General features: G+C 58.1%; 1 protein-coding gene across 5 annotated transcripts; it reads right to left on the reverse strand.

Moving 5' to 3' along the window:
- Positions 1 to 3,108: 3,108 nt before the first annotated feature.
- On the reverse strand, positions 3,109 to 22,376 carry SPDEF (SAM pointed domain containing ETS transcription factor). Of its 5 annotated transcripts, none has more exons than XM_084966113.1 (6): positions 21,968 to 22,376; positions 10,960 to 11,424; positions 8,737 to 8,934; positions 5,966 to 6,013; positions 5,700 to 5,787; positions 3,109 to 3,741 (listed from the first exon to the last, which is right to left on the reverse strand). In XM_084966113.1, exons 2-6 carry the CDS (start codon positions 11,393 to 11,395, stop codon positions 3,726 to 3,728), a joined length of 786 nt encoding a protein of 261 aa, XP_084822239.1. In that variant the 5' UTR covers positions 11,396 to 11,424; positions 21,968 to 22,376; the 3' UTR covers positions 3,109 to 3,725. The 5 variants fall into 5 exon arrangements, with proteins under 5 accessions (XP_084822239.1, XP_005665952.1, XP_084822238.1 ...); XM_005665895.4 differs by having other exon boundaries at positions 5,700 to 5,846; XM_084966112.1 differs by having other exon boundaries at positions 5,966 to 6,034.
- Positions 22,377 to 25,203: the final 2,827 nt, after the last annotated feature.

Consider the following 25,203-nt stretch of genomic DNA (forward strand, 5'->3'; position numbering starts at 1 on the left):
GTTCCCAGGCTAGGGGTGAATCAGAGCCATAGCTGCCAACCTATGCCACCATTGCAGCAACACCAGATCCGAGCCGTGTCTGTAACCTACAGCACAGCTTGTAGCAATGCTGGATCCTTAACCCACCAGGCGAGGCCAGGGATCAAACCCCAGTCGTCATGGATACTGGTCAGGTTCTTAACCTGCGGAGCCACGATGGGAACTCCCAGTCTTGCGTGTCTTTTGAGCCCTCTGAGGGTTCTTCTTGGCTGAATATCTGCTGGGGAGGTATGACCTCCATGGGCTGGTCTAAGGCCCCAGGTCCTCTCTGCACAGAGAAGTTCACACAGGATGCTCTCCGAGGCTCCAAGGCTGTGGCCTTTAGGGTCCTAGGTGCCTGGTGATGAGCTCGGACCAGGAGAGCTGGGGTGTTCAGGGGTCCCACACTCGTGGTTCAAGGGTGAATGTGATGCCAAATAGGTTTCAATTTTTTTTTTTTAATTTTTTGTCTTTTTGCCTTTTCTGGGACTGCTCCTGCAGCACATGGAGGTTCCCAGGCTAAGGTTCTAATCAGAGCTGTAGCTGCCAGCCTATGCCACAGCCACAGCAACTCAGGATCTGAGCTGCGTCTGCAACCTACACCACAGCTCACGGCAACGCCGGATCCTTAACCCACTGATCGAGGCCAGGGATTGAACCCGCAACCTCATGGTTCCTAGTCGGATTCGTTGACCACTGAGCCATGATGAGCACTCCTAGGTTTCAATTTTTAAAGCAAAGTTCTTTCTTTCCTTTTTGGCTGTACCTGTGGTATGTGGAAGTTTCCAGGCTAGGGACCAAACTCACGCCACAGCAGCAGCCTGAGCCACAGTAGTGACAACACTGAGCCCTTAACCACTAGGCCACCAGGGAACTCCCTAAAGTGACGTGCTCAAAGTGACTGCTGATGCCTGTGGCTCCTGGTTGTTCAGAGCCCCAGGCTCCCTGTGGTGTGACATCGGGCCATGCCACCCTCTCCTACGTCCTGCCTGAGCTCTGACAGCCTTTCCCTGTGAGACCCCTCAGGGGGCAGGATGGGGCTCTGGGCTCCCCATTCTGTTCTGCTAGACCCAGGCCTTGCTCGGGACTCAGCCCAGCTCCAGCCTCCCCTTAGACTCTGGCTAGATCTCCTCAGGGCAGGGCCGAAGTCTAAGGTCCAGATCTAGTCCTGCCGTCAGTTCACCGTGTCCCCAGCCCCAGCCCTGCCTCAGCCTCCCCCAGTCTAGAGAGCTGTCTCTCTCAGGCCCTGACAGCCTGGCAGGGTCCTGACCCAAACGCACTGTTCAAGGCCAGGCCACTCCAGTCCTTCACCCCCCACTGCTTCCCCAGCCTCAGGGGGGGCTCGGGCAGGGTGATGAGGTCATCTGGGGATTGACTCTCTTCTCTCCTCTGTGTCCTCCATCCCCCAGATCCACCTTTGGGGACAGTCCCCTGGTCAGAGCCAAACAGTTCTAAATGAAGACAGAGTCTCCTTGTCTGACTTGAACAGGCTGTTCTCTGCAGTCATTAGGAGCCCTGGAGGCGGGTCCCCTGAAAAAGGTCAGGGAGAACCTAGGGCAGAGGGGGTTCTGACGGCAGGTGTGTGGATGAGGAAGAGCAATCCGGAGTTTGCTGCCAGCACACGAGGTGTCACTGGATGGGTGTGGGCTTCTGGGCCTCGTGGCAGCGCCACACAGCAGGGAGCCACCCCACCCAACCCCCGCAGCTCCCCTTTCTGGAGTGGCTCCAGCTCCCCACTCTTAGCCCCTAATCCCACCCTCCTCCCTCCAGCTCCAGGCCCAGCTGGGGACCTGCAAACAGGTGGCTCCAGGGACTTGGCTGGGCGCAGGGTGGGCAGGCTGCAGACCAAACCAGTTCAGCAGAGCCGAGCTGGGTTCTGGCTAGGGTCCCAGTCTGCCCCCTCCCTGGGGGTGGGCAGACAGCAGGGGCCCGGCGAGGCACCGGCCTGGGGCAGGGCCCCCTCCTCCTCCCCTTGCAATCCCAGCTGACAGATGCCAACGTGCTGTTTGCTCACTGCCAGGAGTAAACTTTCTTCTTGAGACAATAAAATTGCTGAGGGCAGAAGGTGCAGTACAGGGCAGCGTTTAACCCTTAGTGGTCGGGTGGCACTGGCTGGCTCCCTGTCCTGTCTCCTGGAAGCCCGTCACCAGAAGTGAAATGTGAGAGAGGCTAAGGATGCTGACGGAGCAGGAGGCACGGAGGAGCTGAGAGTCCTGTCCCTGTGAGTTCAGCTCCTGGTTCTGCCACTGATTGGCTGTGTGACTGCGAGCAGATCACTTAGCTGCTCTGAGTCTGTTTCATCATTTGCAAGACAGGAAAGTGGAGGGTAACCCCTACCTCGTGTTTCGTCGGGAAGGTTCACGACAAAGCAGTGGCAGCACCTGGCCCCTAGTCGGCCTCAGGACACACGAGCCAGATGAACGAATGTGTGTGAGGAAGCAGAGTTGCTTTGCCCAGGAGAGTGGGTGGTGGGTTCCATCCCCCCAGCCCTCTCACGCTCACCCTAGCCCCTCACTCTCAGGACTCAGCGGTAGGACCAAGCCTACCAGCAGGGGGCACTGATGAGGCCTGTGGCTTCTTGCAAGAGAAAGTGCCAGCAAAGCCAAGCTGGAAGCCAAGGAAGCCAAGTTTCCACTCTGTTTGCTGCAAGAGCCAGTGCCCCACAAGGAGGGCTGAAACCCTCTGCTGCCCCCTCCCAGGGCCCCCTTGGTCGGCCAAGCGGGACAAGGGCTCTGGGCCCCCTCTCGGGAGGGTCAGCACCCCCTACAGCAGGGAATGAGGTGGGAAAGAGGCCACCATCGCTCAGTCCTACCACTGACCATCTGCAGCCCCAGCCCCTCCCCCACCCTTTCAGTCCACACGGGTCGGGGGGGTGAGGGCCATTCCAGCCCCTCGTTGGCCTTGAGGCCTCGCCACCTCTCTCTCATAGCTTCTACCATCCACCCAGCCCTTTCCTTTTAGGCTCAGCGCAACACCACCTCCCCCAGGAAGCCTCCCTGGACCACCCCAGGCCCCTGTGACCACAATGACTTTGAGCAGTGACGGCCTCCAGGCTGTGCCACTTGCTCACTGCAGGACACCAGGGCCACGTCAGTTCTCTAGTATCTTTATTATCCGTTCCCAGAGTGCCCCTGGCTTTCCAACTCAGGGGTGCAGACGTCCGCCAGCACCATGCCAGGCACGGGGCAGAATGGGTGGCCAAGAGCACTTGGCTAAGTCACCGCCATTCTGTTGGCTCTGCTCTGGAAATTCTGGGTCAGAGACTGGGGTGGAGGGAGGGTCTTCCTTGGGGAACCATGAACACCGAGGACAGCCCTGGTCCCCTCTGTCTTCCAGGGGACTGCACAGGAGCACCCACACCTGGGGTCCCTCAGGCCCCAGAAAGCTCACTTGCCCCCCTGGGTGCAGGGGACCATCCCACTCTGACTCTGAACTCCAGATGCCAGTGAATTGCCCTGTCCCCCAGCTCAGGGTCTGGCCAAGGCAGGGCAGGCAGGAGGGGGCCCTGGCAAGGGCGAGTGTGGGCCCGGGCCCGACGGCAGCCTCAGATGGGCTGCACAAACTGGTAGACCAGGCGCTGGGAGATGTCCGGCTTCCGGATGATGCCTTTCCTATAATACTGGCGGATGGAGCGGCTCAGCTTGTCGTAGTTCATGGCAGGACGGTTCTTGCGGATGCCCCACAGCCGGGCCACCTGCGCCGAGTCCTCAATTTTGAAGATGCCTGGGAGGGTGGGTACGCAGGGGGCCAGTGAGAGCCAGCGGTGCAAGGCGGGCAGCAGGTGGGAGGAAGACCAAGACCAGCAGCTCCATCTCTCGGAGAGCCAGGGGGCCAGCATCACCTGGCGGCCACCAGACCTTCTCCCCACTTGTGAGGGTTCCCAGAAACGTGGGCAAATCCAGCTATAGACCCACAAATCCCTAGGTGCAGGGGGAGCCTGCCTACATTGGTGCATTACTTGGGGCCCTCGCCAGCCTCTACTCCTAAGCATGGGGTTTGCACATACTACACAGAAGCCCTGAGGGGCTCCGGGCTGCAGACACAGCTCCTGTGGCAAGGCCATCCCCGCCCCCACCTTCACCCTGGCACTTCCTGAAAGAGCTCTCTGCTAGTCTCAGACCCGTCAGCCCTCACAGAGCTTTCTGGCAGGATTAGTTTGTAGGAGACGGTGGAAAGAGAGTGGATTTGGAGCCAGGCCTGCCTGGGTTGGAATCCTGCCTGACTCTGCCATTTTCTACCTTTAGAAGCTGTCTGAGACCCCTTTTTCCTGTCGGGAGGCTGCAGGGACTACCACGTGGTTGAGTGGTTACAGAAAGTGCTTAGAGCAGAGCCCGAAGGGTGTATGTACCCTTTAGGATAAATGATTCCTCATTAATACCCCCAGTTCTCATTCTAAACTACCTGGCAAAGCCCGGGTCGACTCTCCCACTCCAGGCAGGTCTCCCAGACCACCCAGGCCTCCCCATCTCCCTTCCCTCCATTTCCCTAGCAAATCAGCTTGCTCTTGGTCTCAAACGTACACCCAGACTCATCGGACCTTGTGCAGGAATTTCTTCACCCCTGCCACCCCCTTCTCCTGCTCTGCGATCAGCCCAGAGTCACTCCTCCTGGGCCCGGAGCATAGCCCTGACGCGCTTTGCACACCAGCTCATTTCACTGCTGGTTCTCCTACAAGACTGTGCGTGCTCAGTCCTCCCCGCACCCTGCGGATGCTCTAACTCCCTGTAAGGGTCCACTGAGCAAGTGTGGGACCAGAGGAGGTGCTCAGCAAAGGTTTGTTAGATGAATAAATCTAGTCCATTTCACAACTAGGAAGCCTGGGCCCCAGGCACCCACAGCTGCTAATGGCAGGATGGGGCCTAGAACCCAGGTTTCTTGGCTCTGAGCCTTTTCCAAAGCATACATCCACACTCCATTCAGCCTGTGCCTTCCACGGGGCTAACAGCTGGACACAGGTGGCTCTTGAGCCCTTGAAATGGGGCCAGTCCTAATTTTTGCTTTTGGCTGCGATGGTGGCATGCAGAAGTTCCCCAGGGCCAGGGATTAAACCCTAGCCGTAGCAGTGACCGGAGCCACAGTAGTGACAATGCCAGGTCCTTAATCCAGTGTGCCACCAGGGAACTCCTGGCCCGTCCTAATTGAGATGCGCTATAAGTGTAGACTCTATACTAGATTTTGAAGATTTAGTAAAATATCTCATTAACAATTTTTATGTTGATTATATGTTCAAATCATAAGAATTTATAATATTAAATAGAAGTATTATTAAAATTAAATTCACCTACTAATTTTTTTTTAAATTGTGGCTGTCGAAAAGCTAATATGGCCTATGGGTCTTGCGCTGTGTTTCTCACTGGACACCACTGGTCTCGGCAGCGGAGCTCTAAAGTTTTGAGGGTAGAGACTGTGTCTGGTTCTCAGAGTTTTAAGCCTCTGCTATGTCCCCCCAAGCACTGGGTGCCGCTGGGGACCCTCAACAGGCAGAGCCTGGCCAGGGGATGGAAGTGGAGGCAGGTGGCACACAGACCCTGGGCTGGTCCATGAGGGTATGTATGTGGCATTCAGGGCAAAGGCGGGGGCTGCCCCCCTCCCCCAGCCAGCCCCCAACCCTCCTGTGCCCAGCACCTGGCAGGCCCTTGGCCCCCCAGCCTCCTCCCCCCCCTGCCCCTGGCCCCGCTCACCTTTCTCCTTGTTGAGCCACCTGATGAAGCGGCCGTAGCTGTGGGGCTTCAGCAGTAGCTCCTTCAGGAACTGCCACAGGTGAATGGGCTGCCCGGAGCAGGATGAATCCACCTCGCTGTCGGCCCAGCTCTCCTCGCTGGTTGAGGCTGGGCAGCCAGGGAGGGTGGCGGTGAGTGGGGGCCCCCCCCTTCATGGCGGCCACCCCTCCTCACCCCCAGACCCTGAAGCCCCAAGCCCTGGCCGCCTCCCTGCCTGCCCTGCTCACCGCAGTAGTGAATGGCTCCTGGGGACGCCCTCTCTTTCATCCAGGCCGCTGTGGGACAAGGAGAGGAAGCTGGGGACCCAGAGAGACCCCCAAGGAAGGAGGAGGTGTCTGGCTGGAATGGTGTGACCACATAAGCTGCCCTGTGGGTCCCTCTCCCTCCAGTCTAGGAAGACAAGCTATTTACAGAGCTGCTACCCAGAAGGAAATCGAGGATTTTAGAGCTGGGAGGGCCTCAGAGCCCCGCATGCAACCCCGCATGTTCAGAGAGGAGAGTGGAAGTCGAGCCTTGCTTTGCTCCCTTTGCCGCCTGTAAAATGAGGCCAGGACACCCCCTCACAGGTTTGCAAGGATGCACAGTGCCCAGCATAATCCCAACACTCCCTGAGCCCCTCCACCCCTTGCCGCTTGCCACGTGGCCCCTCCCCGTCACACACACGGGCAGTCGGAGGCAGTCAGCTTCTGCCCACGTGGCCACCCAGCTCTCAGCCTGGCCCTGTCCCCAGCTCTTGCCAGTCCCCAGAGGCCTGGGCTGGGACAGGACCCTGGTCTCTGCCTGGGTCATGAGAGCAGAACCTGTCCCCGCAAGGGCCCTGAGAGACAGGGGCCTTGAATCAAGGAGTAAGGACTGACAGCCCCAGAGCGCGTGGCTCTGTGCAAGGCTTGCCGGGCCCCAGATGAGATGGAGAGGACGGAAAGGTGAAGGGCTGGCATGCAGCCATCAAAGCCGGGCCAGGTGTACAGACACGGATAGGGGACAAGATCCAAGATACACCGTTAAGTACAGGACAGTGTGATGCTCTGGTACTATTCGTGGGAAAGAGGGCAGAAGTCACACACTTGCCTGTATGTATGTGCACAGGCTTCCCTTGGCAAAAGTTACCCGAGGAGTTCCCGTCGTGGCGCAGTGGTTGACGAATCCGACTAGGAACCATGAGGTTGCGGGTTCGATCCCTAGCTATGCTCAGTGGGTTAATGATCCGGCGTTGCCGTGAGCTGTGGTGTAGGTTGCAGACGCGGCTCGGATCCTGCGTTGCTGTGGCTCTGGTGTAGGCCGGTGGCTACAGCTCCGATTCAACCCCTAGCCTGGGAACCTCCATATGCCACAGGAGCGGCCCAAGAAATAGCAACAACAACAACAACAACAGACAAAAAGACAAAAGACAAAAAAAAAAAAAAAAAAAGTTACCCGAGAAACTGGCATCAGTGGCTGCCCCTGGGGAGGGGGACTGGAGGGCAGGGCCAGTGGGAGGGAACTGACTCCTCAGGGTAAACTCTACTGGTTTTCACTGTGGGCTTTTTTTTTTTTTTTTTTTGGCTGTGCCCGTGACATGCAGAAGTTCCCGAGCCAGAGATCAAACCCGTGCCACAGCAGTGATCCAAGGGCCAGCAGTGACAATGCCAGATCCTTAGCCTGCAGAGCCACCAGGGAACGCCCCCTTGCTCTTCTTTTTTTTAATTTATTTTTTATTTTTTTAATTTTTGGCAAAGTTTCTTTCTTTCTTTGTTTTGTTTTATTTTGTTTTTTAGCTATTTCTTGGGCCGCTCCCGCGGCATATGGAGGTTCCCAGGCTAGGGGTCGAATCGGAGCTGTAGCCACCGGCCTACACCAGAGCCACAGCAACACAGGATCCGAGCCGCATCTGCAACCTACACCACAGCTCACAGCAATGCCGGATCGTTAACCCACTGAGCAAGGGGAGGGACCGAACCCGCAAGCTCATGGTTCCTAGTCGGATTCGTTAACCACTGCGCCATGACGGGAACTCCTGGATTTGTTTCTGATGCACCACAACGGGAACTCCACACCTCAGTAATTCTTTTTTTTTTTTTTTTTTTTTTTTTTTTTGTCTTTTTGCCATTTCTAGGGCCGCTTCTGGCGGCATATGGAGGTTCCCAGGCTAGGGGTCCAATTGGAGCTGTAGCCACCGGCCTATGCCAGAGCCACAGCAACGTGGGATCCGAGCAGCGTCTGCAACCTACACCACAGCTCACAGCAATGCCGGATCGTTAACCCACTGAGCATAGCTAGGGATCGAACCCGCAACCTCATGGTTCCTAGTTGGATTCGTTAACCACTGCACCACAACGGGAACTACACACCTCATTAATTCTTTTTTTTTTTTTTTTTTTTTTTTTTTGTCTTTTTGCCATTTCTAGGGCCACTTCTGGCGGCATATGGAGGTTCCCAGGCTAGGGGTCCAATCGGAGCTGTAGCCACCGGCCTATGCCAGAGCTGCTGGGATCCGAGCAGCGTCTGCAACCTCCACCACAGCTCACGGCAATGCCGGATTCTTAACCCACTGAGCAAAGCTAGGGATCGAACCCGCAACCTCATGGTTCCTAGTCGGATTCGTTAACCACTGCACCACGACGGGAACTCCAACACACCTCATTAATTCTTTAATGAAAAACAACATGAAACAAATGCAAAATTGTGAAAAAGACAAAGAAGAAGGACTTTAGAGTATCCACAGTTCCATCAGCTCTGATGTCCTGTGTCCTCACGGCCTAACTTCTAGCTTTTAGCTTCCCATGTGCTCTGTCCAAGATCTATGGCCTTGACCTGGGTAGGGAGTGGGCCTGACTGGTGAGTTCACCCCGGATCTGGGGGTGGGAACCAGGGCTGGGATTCAGAACAGAACCCAGATGGTGGCAAGGGGCTGCTTCCCCAGGGAGAGTAACCTCAGGGCAGGCGTCCAGGCCTAACTGTTCCTCTGGGTGTCCCTGGCTTGCAGCTGGGAGAGGCTGCACCCCCCCACGCCGTGTCCCACCTGATTTCCAGATGTCCAGGTGGGCGTGCAGCACATCTCCGCCCAGGGGCGAGCGCTGGCGGAACTGTTCCTCCGACATGGCACACAGCTCCTTGCCCCCCAGCTCCTGGAAGGCCTTGCCCACGGGGGGCAGCCGGTACTGGTGCTCCGTCCACAGGAGCCACTTCTGCACGTTGCTGGGGCTCCAGTCCACAGGGTCTGGTCAAGAGACACTCCTTCAGCCCTGGAGGCTGCTTGAGGGCACTGCCCCGACATGGCCCACTCTGCTGAGATGGAGCACCCATGGGAACCAGTGGCCCCAGGAACATCGCTCCTGGGATGGGGCCAGGCCGGGCCTTGGGGCTCTGGAGGGTGGACAAGAAGAGAGGAAGGAGCCACGGCCCTAAAAGCAAGCATGGCTCAGGGCAGGGGAGCCCAGGGCCTCTGCACCCCATCTCACCTGGATTTTAGGTCCTCCCAGACCCCTCCAATCCCTCCAAAGGGTTTTGGGGAGCCCCAGCCCTGGAAGGGACAGTAACAGTAAACCAGAAACACCCAGATTTTCTCCTTCCCAAAACCCCTCAGAGAACCAGAGGAAAACCCGACCAGGAAGTACCTCAACTGCCCGCCCCCCCTACTGTGTATTACAGTTGAGGAAACGAGATACATAGAGTCCCATCCCTTGTGTCATTCCTAACAGGGGCTTGGTCCTGGGAGCTGGCCCGTGCACGTGCATGAATGGATGAGGGCCAGGGCCCAGGGAAGTTGCAGGGCAGAGGCCCGGAGGGGCGTCATGGGCTAGGTCCTAGAGCCTCCCTGGGGAGCCACTCTGCATGCGGGTGGGTGGGGGCCTGGCTGGCAGCACAGATACAATGGGGCCTTCGCCCAAGCACTATGGCCTAAACTGGGGCCCCAGCTGGGTGACCTGCAGCCTGGGCTGCTCGCCTTAATAAACCCATTTTCTTCCCCAGGGTCAAAGCAATTTGTTTCTGTCCCTATTGTTCTGAGGGCTGTGCCCTCCCAGACCTGGTGCGGGATGGAGGCACTGTGGGAAAGCCATGGGCACGGGGCAACTGGAGGAGGGGCCGTGGCAGGAGCTGCCTGGGAGGGACACCAGCTGGGAGCTGGGGGGGCTGGGGGTGCCGGATGACTCTGAGGAGGAGGAGCTGGGCCTGAGCAATGTCTGGAGACCCTTCCTGTGGGGGGCGCGCAAATGCCAGCGTCCAGAGACCGAGGAGATGGGTCAGGTTGGAGAGACCCAGCAGCCCACCAACCAGCAGCACTGGCTCCATAGCCTTCAGGCCCTGGCAGACACATCTGTGCCTGGCCTCCTGATGTCCCCTCCTCCCTGGAGCTCTCATCCCCACTGGACCAGTGCCACATTAACCTAGGTATTTATGAGCTGTTTGGTCACCGTAATGTCAGCTTCATGAATGAAGGGCCATTGTGCTGTGTTCACGGTCAGTTCCCCAGTGCTAGAGCAGAGCCTGGCAGGAGATGTTCGGGTTCACTGAACACCTACTATGAACACGGTACCATTCTAGGAACTGGGGGTGCAGGGGTGAACAAAACAACTGGAAACCCCTGCCCTCAGGACATGTCCATTCCGGTGGGGGAGCCAGATAGTCAGCAAGATAAATATGCGGCATATAAGACAGCACAAATTATGAGAGAAATAAAGCAGGTTGGAGGAATAGGAGGTGAGGGTGTGTCCAGCAATTTAGAGGGGACGGGAAAGGCCTCATTGAGATGGGCCATTTTTTTTTTTTTGGCCACGCCTGCAGCATGTGGAAGTTCCCAGGGCAGGAATCCGGCCTGAGCTACAGCCATGAAAACACTGGATCTTTAACCGGAGCCCTAGGCCACCAGGGAACTCCGAGGTGGTGCCATTTGAGACCAGACCTGAAGGAGGTGAGGGGCGAGCCAAGTGGACTTTTGTGGGGAGGGTGTTCCGGGCTGAGGGACCAGCAGGTGCAAAGGCCCTGAGGTAGTGTTGTGGGGATGACAGGGAGGCAGGAGGGGCTGAGGCTGAGTAAGCGAGGGGCGAGTGCAGGCGGTGAAGCGCTTGAATTCACTTCACCTCCCAAGCAGGGGAGCACGGAATGCCTTGCATTCGGGGCTGACCATAAGGGACAGGCACCAGCACCGCCGGGGTGACCCCAGTGCTCCAGGCGGTGACCCCGCCCCCCAGGGACCTCAGCAGGCTGGTGCCCCCGCCCAGCGAGGCGGCCCCGGGGCACTCACCCGCCGTGATGTTGAGCAGCTTGCAGGCCGTCTCGATGTCCTTGAGCACCTCACCCACCACCATGGACTGCACCTGCTCCAGTGAGTGCTCCTCCAGGGTCAGCCCGCTGGGTGCCAAGTCCAGGCTGCCCCCTGGGGCCTGGCTGTCGATGACTGGGCACTGCTCGGGCTCGTCAGGCGGCTCCTCCCGAGTGCTGGCCCCAGGGCCCTTGGCCGCCCAGCCGCCGTCCTCAGGGTACAGCATGTCGAAGTAGGAGAGGTAGAAGGCGGACAGGCCCTGCTCGGGGGTGGCAGGGGGGCTGGGGCTCCAGTCCCGTCTCTCCGGCCCCGCCGGCCCCGCCGCCCCCTTCTCCGGGCCAGTCCGCAACACGGCGTCAGGGGGCAGCAGGAGGCGGCTGGGGGGCCCACTGCTCAGGCCTGGGCTGGCGCTGCCCATGCTGCTGCTGTGCGGGCTGGCGGCTGCGTCTACAGAAATAAAGAGGGAAGGAGGCTCAGGTTCTGGCTGCTTCCCCATCCCCATGGGGGCCGCTAAGCTGGTTACAGAGATGAGGAGCCCAGTGGGCAGCGGCTGGGCCGGGGAGAGACCTGGGGCTTCCGGATCACTGGGCAGCCAGCCGGGCCAGGGCTGGGCAGCTGGGCTGGGAAAGACAGCGAGGCGGGAGTGGGGGCAAATGGACAGCTCCCAGGCCCCGAGGAAGCCGGGCTGGCCGCGAGCAGGAAATCTGTCCTCAGGCGGAGGGTGTGAGACAATCTTCTGAGGTTCTCGACCTCAGCCAGTCCTCAGAGCCGAAGGCGTGATTCGTGCCATTCAGCAGATGAGCAAACTGAGGCCTGGACAAGAAGTCTTGAAAGTCCGGGCCTTTGTCCCTGGGCAGGTCCACATCCAGGTCTCAGTCCACAGCCCTGCCAAGGCCACTCCTTCCTCAGAAGGAAGGTGAGCTCTCAAGCTCACCTAAATCTCTTTGTTCTGCCCTTGAAGGGGCAGGGAAGGGAGGAGGGGCAGCATCACCTCACCAGCCCGGTGAAGACAGAAAGGAGCAATTAAGGGCTGTGCAGGGTCAACCCCCTCCCCTCTCTCCCGCAGGGCCACTGCGGGGAGTGAATAAATCCCCACCTAAGGCTGCTGAGGTGGTCACTGTGCGCTCAGCTCCGTCCCCACTCAGGCCTGGGTTCCCGGTACCAGCCTGCTCCCTCCTCCCCTGAAAGCTGCAGCCCCCGGCCCCTCCCAGCTCTGGGGGCCCTCTCCTCTCCCCTCTGCCCTGGAGGAATTCTTGAGGCCCTGGAGGTGCCAGGTGCCCACCTGCAGACCTACAGGCCAGCTTTCCCCACAGCTGCAGGGGGTGGTGAGAAGGCCCAGGCCCTGGGGGACAAATGAGGCCTCCAGCAAGACAGACTCCACGCCTTCCCGCCCCCCCAAAGCCCTCCCAAGGGGCACCATTTGGCTCAACAGGAGGAAGCAGAGGACTTCCTCCCCATTGGTCCCCTGCTCTGTCCCCCCAACTCTTTCCCCCGAGCCTCATGGCAGGGGTATGGGGTTCAGGTGAGGCAGGGACCAAGCACGGGGGTCACAGAGATTTCCATGATCTGTGGGCTCAAGGCTCAAGAGGAAATCACGACAGAGGTGGAAGATTAACAACAAACATACGCTCCTCAAAATATAGGGACCATTCAGAAAGGAGGAAAGAGCAGATAAACCCGTGAAGGGCGAGTTAACGTGTGTCCTTTCTCCGGGGTGTTTATAATTTAAAGTGTTCTCAAAACATGGCACCCAGACCAGCAGCATCAGCACCTAAGCTTGTGAGGAGCTTGAGTTCTCAGGCCCACCTCAGATCTACTGAATCAGAAGCCGGGGGGCAGTGAGGGGAGGGAGGCCCAGCAATGCGTTTCCACAGGCCTTTTGGATGATTTTGATGTATGTTCAAGTTTGAGAATCACTCCTTGGAAGACCTCTGCGGGAAGAGGGGCCAGCTTTGATGGAAGGATGGGTAGATGGTAGAATTTACTGGGCCGGGACGCTGGGGGCGGGGCTCCCCGGCCCTTCTCCAGTCATCCTGTGAGACTGACCTGCTCAGCCTCAACGTGCCGCGTCCTTTGCTCCTGCAGGCAGGGCAGAGGGAGAACCCCATTTGGAAGGTTCTGGCTTCTCTAGGGTTGCAATTAGTGCAACTTCGTACAACTCGGAAAACGATGCCCCTTTCCCTCTGGATAGCATGGCTTGGTGAATGGAGCCCAAGAGGAATTTCAGCTCTGCCTTGTCCCCTCTCTTGTACAGTGCCCAATCTTCCCAACTTGACACAGCCACTCTGCAGTTTCTCGTGGCAGAGAGAATGCCAGTGAGAAAGAGGAGGGTGTTCCCTTTCATCTCAAGCCTCCCTTTCAAGGGCTCCTTTAAGTGACAAGGAAGGAAAGGTCAGGGTGGGGTGGGCAGGGGTGGGGGGGCCAGGGTTGCGGGGGACAGAGGGCAGGCCTGGAATCTTTTCAAGTCCTTCTGTGCAAACACACGTGTGTGCTGTGAGCCCACGTTATTTACCCAGGCAGAGCCAGCAGCCCGCTCTGCCCCCGGGTCCCGACTCCAGCCTGTGCCCACACCCTACCCCCTAGGTGGCCCCACCCCTCCCTCATCACCCCCTGCCTGCCTCCCGCCCCACCCACGTCCCCAGGGCTGCTCGGCCTGCCACGTTAGGACAGTCTCTGCCAACACCTCGGGCCGTGTGCCAGGGAGATGGAAGCTTTTCCAAGAAGCCGGAGCTCTTGCTTCCCTTGTGGCCCTCCTGTCTGCTCGGCCCCAGCCCCAGGTAGGATGGGAAGCAGCTGCCGTGTTTCGGGGCACAGTGTACTGAGGGGTCACTGAGAATGAAGTGGCGGGACTGTAGCCGCATTTGCCAGGCCGGGCAAATGCCACGACACAGCCCTGTTTGTCAAGTGAGCTTTGGAGCCCTTGCCTCCACCCCTCCCCGAGAGGCAGCTGGGGCCTTATCCCTACACCGTGGTGGGGAAGTTATGATGCGGAGCATGGAATGACTGGGATCCAGGGCTTCTGCCTCTCAGCCCCGGGATCCTCCCCTGGCAGAGAATCCCCCCCCCCCCCACATTCCAGCTCCCTGTCACCTTGCTCCTAAATGCCAAGGAACCCACTCTCAACCAAGGCTTGGTCCCAACTCCAACACCCTGGTGAAAAGGAAGTTAATGATTAACCACGCAGCAGGAGGAAGGAGCTGACTGCCCACAGGTGGGAGGGAGGTTGTGCGGAAGGCTCGGACCCGGCAGCCCCGTCTGGGGGCTCTTGGTTCACTGGCCAAGGGAGCCAGGGGGCTGGTGTCCCAGCCTGCAGCTCTGGCACCTCCATAAGGCTCTAGGGCTAGAGGAAGAGAACACACGGTGAGCCCCTGCTCTGCCCGGAGCATTCGTGCCCTTAGCCCTGCACTACCCATAGCCCGCGTGATGGGCACTGGAGAATCTCGTTTTATAGATGTGGACACTCAGGTTCAGAGCGGCTGGTCAGCTTGCCTGAGGTCCCCAGCTGGCCGCGTGTGGGCTCTGCTCACGGTGCCGCATTCCCTCTGGGGCTCCTGCTCTGTCAGTCCCATCTCCCCAGGGTCCTGCCCGCCTCCTGATTGGGCAGCTTGATCCTCCAAGTTGTTTTTCCCTGGCGGCTCACTCCATCGCGCCATCAGGCTCATTTCTCTCCAAAATCCTTTCATAAGGCACCCCTGTGTTCCAGAACCTCCCATGGCTCCCCAGCGGCTGCCGTGCCTGATCCCAAAGGCTGGTGCCCACCTCTGAGCTGGATAATCAGGTCTGGAGAGAACCGCCTACTGTGTGACTGTTCCGTATATGGGAACAATGAAGCCCAGGGCACGAAACAGACCTACTCACTGGTTAGGGGCCGAGTTTGAACCAGAACCTGAGATCAGTGTGTGACCACATAGCCAGCTCTAATGAGAACAACATTCTTTCCATGTTTTTTGTTGTCCCCCTGCCCCAGATGCCCCTTCCTTGTCATGGCAGTTCAGCCCAAAGCCCTCCTCCTCCAGGGAGCCCTCTCCACCACCTTCCTCCCCTGACTCTCCAGGGCTCCCCATCTGTGCCATGATTACATCCATGGGGGGTTGTCCACCCATTGGGGACATGTGTGCCTGGGAAAATGAGGCTCAGAGAGTAGCAGGGATGTCCCCATATTTACACAGGAGAGCCAGGACTACTGCACCATAGGCCTAGGGTCCTGGGACAAGCCAGGTCCAGGCCCGTCCCATCAGCCTCTGTGGCGCACCCGAGGGGCTGTCCGTCTCCAGAGCGATGCCTCCAGCTCCCAAACCTCGAGCTGATCTTTTCTGGATTAAGCCACGTGTCTGGATTAAGGCTCAGCGCGTCCTGGCTACCTCCTGCCCCAGAGGCACTGGTTCAGACTCCGGACAAAGAAATTTGGTAACAGCTGGTGGAGGCCAAGGCCCAGAGACGGGGCTGGATTCACAGGAGAGCTGCCAGAGGGATTAGCCGCTTGGGGCTGCTGCTCTAAGCACCTCGCATACTCCCAGGAAGGCAGAGAGAGAGAGAGAAGGACCCAAAGTTAGAGATTTACAGCGGCCCTTCCCTGCCCCTCGGGACCAGGAATGTGCTCCTGCGGCTCCCCGCTTCTGGGTTTTCCCTCTCACCCCCATATGCAAAAGACACACTGAGAGCTCCTGAAACCACAGCCTCAGGGAAATGGGGTGGCCAGTAGGTCTTCAGGGAGGCCCCAGGCGGTGATGGGGTTGGAGGCTGTCTCCCACAACCTGCCTAATCCGGGCGCAGATCTTACCCCCAGGAGGGTTGTGGATGGGGTACTTGTGTCCACGTACCTCAGTCCTGAGAGACAGCCTTAGTCCGCCCAGAGCCAGGCCCCCCTGCAGGCCCTGGGAGGAGAGGGGCGCTGGGGGAGTGGGGGCCAAGGATGTGATGGAGCCTCCTGTTCAGCCCAGAGTCGGCCCCGCTTCCCCTGGTCCTCCTCCAGCTTCCCTACGGCCGTCTGCCCCTCCCTCCTCTCCCTCCAAACCTCTAGGCCCCCATCAACGGATCTGAAACAGGGGAGCTTCAGGGGTGTGACCAGGGCCTGGCCAGGAGCCGTGCAGAACAGGCAGGGGCCACACAGGCCTGCTCCCCCAACCTCCAGTCAGCCAGTCAGCACCTTGGAGAGAAGCCGGGCCTGCCCAGGCCAGGGCCCAGGACCTGCCCGGGGGGCTGTCTGGATTCCCTGACGCCCCCCTGCCTCTGGCCCCACACTCCCTGTCCCCCTAGACACTCCCTTTTCAGCTTGTGCTCCTCCCCCAGCTCCTCCTTCTCCTCAGACAGCCCCTGCCCTCCCAGGAAAACCCCAGTCCCTTGTCCTTTGCACCCACTCTTCAAACTAGCTGGATCCAAGAGAAATAGCAGGGCTCCTCCTGACTGCCCGGAGTGCTGGCCTCTCCCACTGGATAGACCGCCCTCCTGTCCAGGAAGGGGCCCCAGGCTGGCCGCCCCTGGGGGGCTCTGGCCCCCTCTCAAGCTCCCACTGTGGCGTCTTCAAGCACCCATGGTCCCTGGGTCTCCACGGGCAGAGAGAATGGAGGCCTGTCCTACCCTGGGCTCCGCATGAGAGTAGGGGCAGCAGCTTTCCCCTTGACCTTGGGTTTCCCACCTCCTCAGATCCCAGACCCGTCCAGGCCACTGACCTCGCTTTTGCAGGAGCAAAATTTCACCTTGGGAGCCAGCCCATGGGCCCAGAAGCTATGGTGCATGCGGAGACTTGGAGTAGGGAGTTGGGGGCAAGGCCAGGGGGCCAGGAATCGCTGGAGTCAGGGAACAGCATGGAATCATGGTCCTGTCTGCTCTGCCCACAGTTTCCACAGGCAGCCAGGACCCCGAAGGCACGTTTGTCCCAGCGCCGTCTCCCATTTGCTCCCGCAGTGTGGGGACCCCGGGCATCCACATGCCGCCTCACGGACATCGCTCCCAGTCCTTCCAGGGACAAGGTGAAGGCCAGCTTAGTAAACTGCTTGGGTTTGCCCGCTCTCTCTGGGGGCAGCCAGAATGACTCCCACATGACCGGTTTGGGGGGTGGCTACCTCGGGGCACACGTCCAGGGTGCCAGGCAGGGATTGCAATGCCAGGCTGAGCTCTGCCCCTTTCCAGATGGTGCCTATGACTCAGCACCTTCTGACCTCTAGGGTCAACCCTGCTGACTCGCTCAGTCCACCTGCTGGCCCAGCCCCAGAAAACTCCAGCCCCACAGAGGTGGCATCAGGGTTGCGTTGGGGGTGGCATGGATGCCTGCAGCTGGGAGGTACAGGGTCTCACCTCAGCCCCACACTCACCCCTGTATTTGAATTTGCTCCAAAGGGGTGATTGGCCTCGGCATCTGGAGATGTGGTTTCATGTCTGGCCCTGTTCCCAGCATGTGTAAGGCCCTGGTCCCCTCTGGGCCTCAGTCCCCCTCTGTCCCCGCAGCAGGTCAGTCCCAGACACTGTCTGGATTTAATGACCTCATGACCTCCATCTTGCCTTTAGCCTGACTCGGAAGGAGGATGGTGGAGAGACAGAGGTGGACACCAGGGCCTCCCCCCCTATTTTTTTCTTTTTTCTTTTCCTTTTTTTTAGAGCTGCACCTATGGCATATGGAGGTTCCCAAGCTAGGGATTGAATCAGAGGTACAGCCGCCAGCCTACACCACAGCCACAGCAACGTAGGATCCTTAACCCACTGAGTGAGGCCAGGGATCGAACCCATGTCCTCATAGATACTAGTCAGGTTCATTACTGCTGAGCTACAGCAGGAACTCCAGGGCTCCCCTTCTAAGCAGACATAATTCAGGGCTGACATTTTTGGCAGCAGAAGGGGGTGTGGCTGGGTCTCCTTCTTGCCCCACGTGGGTCCACAATCCTGACCGAGTGAGCAGGGTCAGGCCGCCCCTCACCTTACAACTGCTCGTTAGGCCCAGCTCCCACCCCAGCAGCATCCTCTCCATGTCCCCCAGTCAGCCCAGCACCCAGCCCAGGAGAACCCTGCTGAGTGATGAGGGGGTTGGGCTAGAACCCCAATTTCCTGCCATATCAAGTGCAAATCCTGCCTGGATTTCAGGGTTTTCCAGAAACTGCAGATCACTTTTTCATTATTGAGCACGCACAGTGTGTAAATATATTTCGTTTCTCAACACCCCAATTAAGCCCCTTGGCTCTACCGGGACCTCCATGTTCTGGCCACCTGCATGTTCCACCTTTGACCACGTCACATGGGGGTCCACCCCTCCTCCCTCTAGCTCAGTCTCCTCCAACCCCCCCGACGCCCTCCTGGAAGGGCAGGGCCGTAGCCCCTTCTCTCTTCCCCACACCCCTCCAGCACTCGCCACATGTTGGGGCTGCAAGGTTTCGCGGGCAGCTTGTCCCCCACAGCCCTGCCCCCTGGGCAGCTGGGTTCCTGATGGTGTGAGAACACAGGGACTTCACCCGGCTTCTGCCTGCGGCACGTTGGTCTCCTCTTGGCCTCAGTCTCCTCATCTGTGAAGCGGGGATGCATCAAGTCACCGTGTCGCTGGGGTCTGGGGTGATAAGGCGGGACAGCGCTATGAGAGGACTACCACCTTGCAAGAGGGGTGTGCACACACGGGTCACCCTCGCTTCCATTCCGACGTGTCCCTGTGGCCCCTCCAGGCCCAGCTCAGCACGACAGAGGCAGAGGTGCTCTGTAAATACCACATGAGGAATCTGTAAAATTTGAGGGGGCCAAGGGCGAAAATGCGCCGTAAGCCCCAATCCTAGGACCAGGGAGCCCACTTCGGAGCTTGGTGAGAGGATGTTGGGACAGAGTGAAGGCACTCCCACATGACAGAAAATGATGCAAGTCCAGAATGAACTGGCCTAAGAGGCTAAGAACAGAAATTGCTTCCAAAACCATCTGAAGACTGGAGATGGTTATGGGGACCGTGGAGTGACAGCAGAGACGCCCTTCAGCCCACGAGCCCAGGCGGGCGGAGCATGGAAGTCAGAGGCAGGAAGAGAGGATGCCACAGCCCTCGCGCCAACCTGCTGCCCAAGAGCAGAGGCCCGGGCCCCGCCCCTGTCACCAGTCCTGGGCGCTGGGACCCTAACCCAGGCAGTCACCCCAGACCCCCCTCCTGGCCCCCAGAGCTGGAGGGGAACAGAAGGGTCCCTTCGATGCTGGCAGTGCCCAGAGAGACCTCATCACCCCTTTCTTTGGCCCTAGGTGGGCTCTGGTCCTCAGGCCTCGGCAGAGTCACACTCAGGTTCTTGGCCCAGGAGGAGTGACCTGGAGGGAGGGGGGACCCTAGTTTGGAGGTCCCTGAGAGGTGGGAGATGAGAATCTGGCAGGGGGCACCTCCTGGGCTGGGAACATGCAAACGAGGCAGGGGAAGGAGTCTGGCATTAAATGTCAGGAAGAGCCCAGGGCAACTCGGCTTGTGCAAAGTTTGCTTTGGGAAGAGTCGTTCCACCTGACAGGTTACTCTCTTGGCTGGGGGCGCAGGGTGGGGCGTGGAATGGAGGCGGGTGGGGGTGGGGTCAGGGGAGGGTCCCATGCCATTTGGAGCCCAACTCCCTGCTCTCCAGCTTGAGCACTTGGGCAAGAGACTCAACTGTCCCATCGATCAAATGGGCCATCAAGAGTGTGTCTTACTTCGAAACACTTTCGGGTTTCCAAATGAGACTGGTTGGGGGATGGGGGATACGCTCGGGCTTGGGACGGAAATGCTATAAAATTGGGTTGTGATGATCACTGTACAACTACAAATGTAATAAAATTCATTAAAAAATAAAAGCAAAAAAAAAAAAAAGAGCACATCTCGAAGGCGTTGTGGAGGGGGAGGGTGGACAGAAACTCTGTGAATTATCAAGGGCCGAGCATGCGCATGCGTGAAGGCCTCACCTGGGAGCAGGAGAGGGGACGGGGCTGGAGAAGAGAGGAGGGAAAGGTAACAGGGTGAGGAGTGAGGGGAACAAAGGAAGAAGCAGGTGGTGACGGTGGAGGGAGGGGCGCAGACAAAGGGTGGCATCTGGGGGAGAGTTAAAGTGGTGGTGGGAGAGGCCTGGACCTTGCCCTGAGGTCATCCTGCTCTCTGCCGGCTTCATGTATCCCTCCCTGGCCTCTAGGAGGAGCAGACCAGAGCCCCTCCACCTCCCCTTGACCTCAGCCTAGGAGACAAGGTCAGTCTCGCAAAGCCCACACATCCAGCCGGCCAGCTTGTCTCCAACCAGCTCCTACGCAGCCTTCAAAACCCCGCTTCAGGTTGCCTCTTCCACGAAGCCTCCTTTCACAGGGGAGGCCACCTCGTCTAACCTTCTCATTTCACAGACAAGGAGCTGCAAGTGTCGGGAGGAAAAATGACTCGTCTAAGGTCACACAGTGTGGGTTCTAACCCACCCTTCTCTGCCCTCCACCAGAGGGCCTCATCCCCAAGTTACACTCAAGCAGCACCAAGCCGTTCAGCACAGAAGTGTGCTCGAAAGGTTTCAGGGTTTTAACTTTATAACTGCAGCGAATTCTGGCAAAAAGGGCCTTCTCCTGGTTCCTGTACTTACTGCCTGCATCACAGTTTCTGAACATTGACTGAGCACCCTGTCCCCTCAGGCTTGATTGACCTGAAGTTCTGTCTAATTCAGAGGGTCCTTGTGACCACCCAACGCCATCACATCTGCTTAAGCGCCTCATAGTCAGCAACACGCACTACCCTAGCCTGGCAGGGATTGCGTTTGCAGCTCTAGGCCCCCGATAGTGCCTGGCACGGAGGAATTTCACGGGGGCGGGGGGGGGGCAGTGGTCCCCACCCTGCAAGAGACCACCCCCTCCACACCCCTAACCCTTCCGGAGCTCTGGCACTCAGAGGAGTCTGTGAGTTTAGGGTGGGGAGGCCCTGAGCTGAGAGCGCCTGGCTCCGGCCCCACTCGCAGGAGGGCAGGGAGTGAGCAGAACCAGCCATGGGGCCCACCTGTCTGGTGGGGAGTCTCCTGCCCACCACCTTGGGCCTGGGGTGGCCGGGACACCTGTTTGCCTTGTTACTCAGCAGAGCAGCTGGAGCCAGGAGGATGCTGCTTTACTGGGGGTTGCCTTGAAGCTGTTCACGGGGGAGGTGGGGGCAGGAAATGAGGCCAAGTCCTTATTGAGGAGGAGCAGAAGGGCCATGATCATCACCCAGGGGACAAGTCACTGGAGGTGTGGCTGCTGGGGGCGCCCAGCTGGCAGGGGGCAGTGAGGGGGACCCAGGGCTATAGCTCAGTGTGCTGAGCCCTCTCCAACCTGTACAGGCGCGCATGCACACACCTTGTCTGGCTTCAGGGGGGCCCCAGCCATCCAGGCCCTTCAGCTTTCCACACTGTCTCCCCACCACCCACTTCCATCTCCCCCCACAGGAGACCTCTTGCGAATCCCAGAAACAAGCACCTTCAAGCCCACCTATACCCCTGCCCCCCATGGCTTTTCTCCTGGGTCCAGACGCGGCCCACAGGCCCTGCACTTCCTGGTCCCCAGGCACCCCGGTGGCTTACTCTGAAGCTTCCCAGATCCCCAGTTCTTGCGCGCACCACTGCCCTGCCCAGCCCTGGGCTTTCCTGGACCGTGGCCCTGGCCCTGAGTCTCCAGGCTCCCCCAAACTCCTGCTAACTTGGGAGACCCTTCCCCGGGCAGAGCAGCTGCAGCTGGCAGCAGCCGAAAGGCTGCTTGTGTTTCGTTAGCCAAGCAGAACTGGCCGGGTCTCAGGGGCCGAGACTCCACACCTGCACAGCTGCCTCCCTCAGGCTGGAGAGGCTGGGGTATCACAGATCTGGGGGCACCCCAGGGCTCTCCAGGCCAGGGAGCTCGCCCAGGCTCCGGGGTCAGCCCAGGCAGGAGACTAGGCAGCATGCAGAGGGCTCAGGAGCTTCTGAGGGTGAAGGATCCAGATCGGGGACACTGATGCCCGAGGGACCAGTTCCGGCCTCGAAAGCACCCTCAACCAGCCACTTCCCCGGAGCTGGCAGGGGAAAGCCCCCATGGCAGCCAGACTTACCTGTTAGCTGCCTGGTGCCCAAGGAGTTGTCTGCTGCAGTGCCAACCTTGGGGGCCAGGAAGAGGCGTGGGCAACTTGGGCCACCGCTGGGTCTCAGCCAGGCATCTGGGGGGCCAGTGGTACCAGGAGCCAGCAGGGCGGGGGGCAGAGGTGGCACTTGGGGGGGCCGCCGGGGGCCTGGCCACCCTCTAGGGGTAGCTCTCTGAGGTCTCAGGGCTGCGTGCCCCGTATAGGGAGCCCCCCTGCCCCCAGCCCAGGGCCACCTGCTGGCACGGCGGCAAGACCCAGCCAGAGGGGCTTACGAGGGAGGCCAAGGTGGGCTCAGGGGGCTGGGTCTCTGGCGCAGTGTGAACCCAGGCAGAGTACAGGAATGTGCTGGGAGGAAGGCGGCAGTGCGAGATGAAGAGTTGGCTGGGGCCTGATTTCCCATTATAAGTAATCCTTCCTTATTTACCTGAACAAATACCCTCCCTGCTTACCTCAGACCACAGGCGGGCTCCTGGTTAACCCTTGCAGGCCTCCCCTTCTCTCGCTGGGGATCCACACCCTGCAGACAGGGAACTCACTCACTCACTCATTCACTCATCCGCTCATTCATTAGTTGATGCATAGCTGCTGAGCTCATCTTAGGTGCAAAGACACAGGGATCCAGAGGGATCAGCCAAGGGTGTGGCAGATGAGTGGGTAGCATTGGAAAAAGCCCAACAGAGGACTGTGGGAGACCACTGAGGTGGGGGCACCAGCAAGGGAAGTCAGAGAGGGCTTCCTGGAGGAGGTTCTGCCTGGTTCCCCAGGTCAGGGATGAAGTTTTCTCAGAACCCTGGGAAAAGGGACCTGAGGCTCACAGGCCCCCCACCCCATGCTCTCTGAACCCCACAGGGCCAGGCACAGACCTGTCATCCGGGGGTGCTCAGGAAGGACTGGTCACGTGATTTCCAGGCCTAGAGTGGTGGTCAGCCAGCAGCAGCTTGCTCTTTCTGAAAGGTGGAGGCAGGAGGCACCCACGCTGAGGCTCTTCCACCTTCATGAGTCCACCTGAGGCCACCTAGCCGAGCCCTCAGCTTCTTCCTCATCTAGCCCGGTGGCCTGAGGGATGGCCCCAGAGGGCAGGGACTGGCTCCTCCCTCCTCTGGATCCCCATGGATGGGCACTGAGCACCTGCTACCTCCATTCTTTCACACAGAGGTGTTTTAGGTACTGTTAATGGTTATTTTCTCATTTTAGAAGTAATTTCCAGACTGTCTACAGCACGAGCATTCTAGGGCTTCAGGAAGATGCCCAAATTTGATGCCCAAATTCTCTAACACACAGTTGCATTTTTCACCCTGGGGAGCCTTGTGCTCAACTGTTGTCACTGGCACCTTGGTAAGGATGAGCTGTGAGCAGTTCCCCAGAGAAGGTCGAGGTAGGATGGGATAGAGGTGGGAGGTAATGCATGGTTGTAACATGCTGCAGCTGACCATCCAAGGCCTTCGGGATCAATAAAAAGAAAGGCTCCTGCCCTCCCAGGAGAGACGCCCCTCTGCTCTCACAGAAGCTTGTGTTTCATCAGCACTTCGATGCAGTAATAATAATGGCCACTAAGCACTCACTATATGCCAGGCACTGCTCATTGCTCATGAGATGGAAAAGTATTAGTCATATTAAAAGTACATAAAGAGTGGGATGGACGGGGAGTTTGGGGTTAGTAGGTGCAAACGACTGCATTTAGAATGGATAAGCTATGAGGTCCTGCTGTACAGCACAGGGAACTATATCCAGTCACTTGTGATAGACCACGATGGAAGATAATATGACAAGAAGAATGTATGTATATGTATAACTGGGTCACCTTGCTGTACAGCAGAAATTGGCAGAACATTGTAAATCAACTAGAATAAATTCTTTTAAAAAAATACACAAGTATTGTAGGTAAGTGCAAGGAGTATCCAATAAATGCTTATTGAATGGATGGGGTGTCAGAGATAGTTACTTCCACTGTCCATTCTCTTTTTTTCCTCAGCAAACAAGTTCCTGATTTCTACCTGGGAACTGGCTACCTGGAATTAAGACTATTCCAGGCTCCCTTGCGGTTAGACGTGGCTATGTGACCAAATAGATGTGCCATTTTCTGGGAATCTTTTTCAAAAGTAAACTACCAGTGGAGTTCTCTTGTGGCACAGCAGGGGTTAAGGATCTGACATTGTCACTGGGGTAGCTCGGGTCGCTGCTGTTGTGTGGGTTCTATCCCTGGCCTGAGAACTTCTATATGCTGCAGGTATGGCCAAAAAAAAAGTAAACTAGCATATATCATTTGCCTCCTTCTTCTTTATCCTTCCTCAATCTTACTGCCTGGGATGCAGCTGTGATGGCTGGATTTTCGGCTGCAATTTTGGATTATGAGGACAAGACAGTGGAGCAGTGAGCTGGAAAGTGCATAGGTCTCTGAGGACTGCATAAAACCTCCATACTGGCTTTGGACTCTCTGCCTCAGGATTTTATGAGAGAAACAGACCTTTGGCTTTTGTTAAGTGGGGTCTTTATTATTCAAAGCCAAGCCTAATTCTATCTGAAATAGACCAGAAGATGGGTAGATAGATGAAGTAGAATACTGTTGCAGCCAGAGAGGATATTTCAAGGCTGGGTGGCATTGGGAAAGGGCCTGCTCATTACACAGAAAATCTTGACCTTGGGAAGGCTGCCCCTTGAATGCTGGTACAACTTTGTTTGGGCCCAAAAGAGCACTTCATAGGTGTCCCCAAGAATAGGTGAGCCTGAATCTGTGGAACAGGCTAAACTGTGCTGAGTGTGGACAGTGATTCTACCCACCCAGGCCTGGAGTAAGGAAATAAAGCTCCAAGAGGTAGCAAGGAGAGGACTCCCCATCTGCTCAGCTGTGGCTCACATGGGCTAAGATGCTAAGAGGCTGCTTGGGGTAGATGTCAGTGGTGAGCTCAAGGCAGTTTTGGTGCCCACCTGGGGCAACTCCGGTGGGCCCCAGGGGAAGAGAGGGCTGGTTTGGAGACTGGGTGACACTCCCCCCACCCCCACCGCAGCACCTTGATCCATCGAGCATATGGTGTGATTTCACCAGCTCAGGATTTGATCCAAATACACATCCCAGTTCTCCGCCCTCCGGCTTTGTGACTTTGGCTGGGAACATGTGGGACCCCCTCCCCACCTGCCAGAGCTGTGTGAGGGGTGAGATAATGTGGTGAAAGTGCTCTGCAAACATAGACACCCTGTTCCAGGGCCTC

The sequence above is a fragment of the Sus scrofa genome, chromosome 7, assembly GCF_054392235.1.
Source record: "Sus scrofa isolate SSC_HxYL_T2T_F1_AM1 chromosome 7, Sscrofa_HxYL_maternal_Yorkshire_Landrace_v2.0, whole genome shotgun sequence".
Classification (NCBI taxonomy): domain Eukaryota; kingdom Metazoa; phylum Chordata; class Mammalia; order Artiodactyla; family Suidae; genus Sus; species Sus scrofa.